Source organism: Corylus avellana, chromosome ca11 (assembly GCF_901000735.1).
Source record: "Corylus avellana chromosome ca11, CavTom2PMs-1.0".
In the NCBI taxonomy this organism is placed as follows: Eukaryota; Viridiplantae; Streptophyta; class Magnoliopsida; order Fagales; family Betulaceae; genus Corylus; species Corylus avellana.
This window is the reverse complement of record NC_081551.1, coordinates 15,125,095-15,129,466: the sequence shown is the minus strand read 5'-3', so window position 1 is coordinate 15,129,466 and position 4,372 is coordinate 15,125,095. Positions and strand designations below refer to the sequence as shown.

Below are 4,372 nucleotides of genomic sequence, written 5' to 3'. Positions count from 1 at the left end.
CGGAAGTATTAATTATTAACTGGAAATTGAGGATTTAAATGAAAACTTTAAATTCGAACAGTTTCAAGTGCAATCTTGCCTTTTTGAAAGCACTCATAGTTGATAGCGCCATAATTCGTAACATTTCTATATAATCTTGGCCTCTTCTCATCAATCAAGCACTCCACCGGTCCGATCTCTCTGTCCGGCTGCGGCTCATTGAACATAGCCACCGACATTCTCATCTTTTCGGTGTTTGTCACAACCCTGTGCATGGGACTCTTGAATATCCCGTTGCTCATTATCTGCACCAATTTATCATACAAACAATGGGTTCAAATTAAATGCTTTCTCCTGAGGCTAATTACTGAGATCCTCTTTACTTCAAATGAATTTGAGAGTATTCAATTAGTTATATTTAAAGGATATTTTTGTCTTTTTACTTCTTGAGGAGACAAAAATACTCTTGTAATATAACTAACAAGATATCCTCCAGTTCATTTGAACGGAGAGATGATCCTAATTTTGGAATGTTGAAGATTTTAAGAGAATCAAACGATATTAATGTCTTTCTCAATTACTTATATACCATAATTTGGGGCCTTAATTAAATAATATTGATGGTAATTAAGGCCTTAATTATTATTATTATTTTTATTTATTTATTATTTTTTTACGAGAAAAATATAAAATGGCTCCCCAAACTATCAGCCAGTTGCAAGTTGGACCTTTCAAAAAAAAAAAAAAATAAAATAAAAGGTTGCAAGTTGGCCCTCCAATGTTCAAAATGTAATAAAGTAGCCCCACAAAATTTCAAAAAATGTTAAATTGGCCACTAAAATGCCCTTTTGGGAAAAAAAAAAAAAATTTAAAAAAGGCCCTCCAAATGACGTCGTTTGGCTTGAAAAAAAAGAAAACCGTACTCGATACCGAGTATTATGGCAGCCGCCTAATTCGCTTAAGGTTCCAGTCGGCCCTAACTTGATAGGTTTTAAACGGCCCAAGTCCCTCGACCACCTATTTGAACTGATGGATCCCATATATGTGTCTCTCTCTTTCAGATGGGTGTCTTAAATGTGACTATAACAATTAGAAAAGTTTAAGATGTACCTGCATTTGGTCACCAAGATTTACCAGAAGAGCATGAGGAACAATGGGAACTCTAACCCATTTGTCTTCAATCAAAACCTGAAGGCCTTCAACCTCTCCATCTTGCAAGAGAACTGTAACTCCTGACCTATCTGTATGAGGTTTGACCCCAAGAACCTGATGAGGCCTACAACATGGTGGATAGAAGTTAAACCTGGCTTGCATCAATGTATTGTCTCCAAACTGCTTCGAGAAGCTATCCTCTCCCAACTCCAGTGACTTTGCCATGGCCTTGTACAGAAGATCCACCACAGATTTTGTCCTCATTGCATATTCATGTAAAGTCTCTCTACATGCAACAAATATTTGAAGATGGTTAAATCACCGAAGAAGTAAATTTAATCACTTAATCAATCCTTTAACATTTCCCCTCATATGTGGACCCAAACTCCCTTTTAATAGGTAAGGTCCAACATGTAGAATATTTAATTTAAATGGGATGAATTGATGGAGTTAAGGTCTGATTCCAAAATCTTTGGCTTTGATACCATGTTAAATCACTACTTATCCCGAAAACTTAAGTTTATAGGAAGAGATAAATTTAATCACTTAATCAATATTTGAACAAAGACTTCATCAAACCACTCCCCATTTGTACATGTGATTGTGAAGAAACTTATAATATATGCAATGAAAAATTAAATATATATAGCAATGAAAGAAAGAGAGAAAGCACGGATAGAGATTTACTGGTGGTTTGGTTTAAATAGAGCCTAAAAGGGTCGGCTACACCTTGCTTTTATTCGTTGATAATATTTTCAATACAACTAAACACGAGGGTTGCGCTCGTTGCGGGACTTAACTCAACACCTTACGGCACAAGCTGATGACAAAGACTATATATATATAGGGAATTATTCTAACATATTGGAAAATGGTATTGTGCACTAATTAAGTGTTCTATATAAGTGATCTTGTAATGTAGAAATTAATGAAAAAAATTGAAGAAATAAGAATATTTAGTACCCAAAATCAGTTGGATTTTCCGGCCAAAGATTGAGCCTTCTTCGATCTTCTGGAAAAACCCTTAGGGTTAGGCGATAGGACCAGTCAAGAACTTGCTTTTCTGAGACAATTACATCATTCCCATACCCTTCAGACTCATTTACTGCTCGGGAGTACTTCTGCTTCTCTTCCACTGGAAGTGAGAAGAATTGTTTTGCAACTCCACGGACCTTGTCAAGAAATGAACTCGAAATTCCATGGCCTATTGCCTGAAACTTTAAACAATAATTCAGAAGGAAAGAGAGAGAGAGAGAGAGATAAGAAATTATCTATTTTTTAGGAAATAAATAAACAAAAAATTCGTTCATTTCCTTTAAATTCCCAGCAGAATTTAAGTCCCGATCTCATTAGGAAAGCATAAACTGAAACATTGGTGCATATAGAATTTTATAGACATGACACATAGGACTATAGAATGAGTTGATGGAACCTCTAGTATAACTGATCTGATAAATGTTTTTGCAAACTTGGATTTGTAAAAGATGTTGGTGTTGAGTATATAGGTCGTGAGTGTAAAAAGATTTAGTTCTATATTGAAAGGATATTACAAATGTGAGTGATTAACATATGATACTTTAGTTAAAATCTATAGGCTTAAGTTTTTGAGTGGAGTAGTTTCTCAACATGTTATAATATAGTCTCATTGAAAGACTCCTCAAGGCATCAATCTTATTAACAAGTGGTATTGGTACTATCAGAGCTGATGATGGTATGTAATATGATGAAGTGATGCATGCATGGTATGAGTATAAATGAGGGTTCCTGTAGTAAGGGACAAAGGTTTATGGCATAACTAGTTAAAAACATGGGTCCCTAGAGTGGCGACAAAGGTGCAAAATGCGAGCATAAACAAGGGTTTATGACACGGGCAAAACACAATAGTCCTAGAGTCCCGCATGACGTGGATGAACCCACATAGCCCATAAGTCATTTTGGAGACGACACATAAGATTGATACAAACATAAAATAAACGAAAAGCTTCCATTTGAGGGAGAGTATAGTATTATAGTGATTGAACTCACAAGTGTGAGGAGAGATTGGTGAGTAAAACGTATGAGTACCATAAAAAATATTGAGTTTCACATTAGAAATATGTCGTTAATATGAGTGGTTAACATAAAATAGTGAAACCCAAATTCATTACCTTAAGCTTTAGATTAGTTGGGAGGTGTCCCACTAATGAGAAATGTTGATTTCATTGTATATAAAATAATTAAATAATTAAAAAAAGCAAAAGTTTTGTGCCTTAGCCAATTGTGAAATACAGGTGATTACTAATCTTATTATTAAAACATCTACACCGTTACAACTGGGTTGCTAGTGTGCCGCCTCTAGCTAGGATAAAGCAAAAACTTCATCAAGAAAACTTTTGCAATTACTCCTTTTAAAGTTAAAAAATTATCAATTTAGCCCATTAGTTGATCCAATCTCGCTAGCAATATATGCAACATTTTCATTAAGATTTTCTCTTAAATCCTAATGGCGGCCGTGAAAATTATCAAAATACTCCTAATTTTTTTATAAAAAAAAAAAAAATTGTTTTGATTTTTTTTTTTCTAAAAATAATTAATTTTAATTTTTTAATTAAGGGTAAATTTGAAATTTTATAAAAATTTTAGGGGTATAAAGGTTATTTCACCATTTTGCCAACCAAACCCCAACAAGAGGGGTAACATTGCCGAAAATTGAAAGTTAGATACAATAAATTGAGAGTTTTTTTTTTAATTTTAGGTCTATATATATATATATATATATATATATATATTAAGTTTTTATTTATTTTTTTATTTTTTTATGTGAATGGCTTAACAGTACTTGTTGAGATGTGGCATTGCCTTTGTGTATTCTTATAACGAGTCAAATGAGACATGTGACATATGAAAAATGGTTAACTTTGACAGTAAATGATAAAGCGTCCTATTTTAAATTTGGGCCAAATCTAAGAAATATTTTCTTGAAATTGAAAAAAAAAAATCACTAAGGCTCCGTTTATTTCGATGTAAAATGGTTTCCAGAAAATGATTTCCGTATTTTACGGTGTTTACTTCGACGTAAAATAGTGGTCAACGGAAAATATTTTTCTTTTGACTGAAAATTCTTCTTTAATTTTCAGAAAATGGTTTACGGTTTTCAAAACCGTAAACCATTTTCTGACTACGAGCATCTCATTCTTAAATCAATGGACCTTGCCAAGACCCGCCCAGAACCTTGTCGGGACTTGACCGGGACCCGCCTAGG

General features: G+C 33.7%; 2 protein-coding genes across 2 annotated transcripts in view; one reads left to right on the top strand and one right to left on the bottom strand.

Annotated features, from left to right (window-relative positions):
- Window positions 1-4,372, top strand: part of LOC132166651 (arogenate dehydrogenase 1, chloroplastic) — a 14,027-nt gene that overhangs the window by 4,692 nt on the left and 4,963 nt on the right. The gene's annotated exons all lie outside the window — the stretch shown is intronic.
- Window positions 8-4,372, bottom strand: part of LOC132166653 (protein SRG1-like) — a 6,301-nt gene continuing 1,936 nt past the window's right edge. The window contains exons 2-4 of the mRNA XM_059577503.1: window positions 2,095-2,342; window positions 1,090-1,417; window positions 8-284 (exon numbers count right to left, since the gene is read on the bottom strand). Coding sequence (XP_059433486.1) covers window positions 48-284; window positions 1,090-1,417; window positions 2,095-2,342 — 813 coding nt within the window. The 3' untranslated portion in view covers window positions 8-47. The remainder of the gene's footprint in view (window positions 285-1,089; window positions 1,418-2,094; window positions 2,343-4,372) is intronic.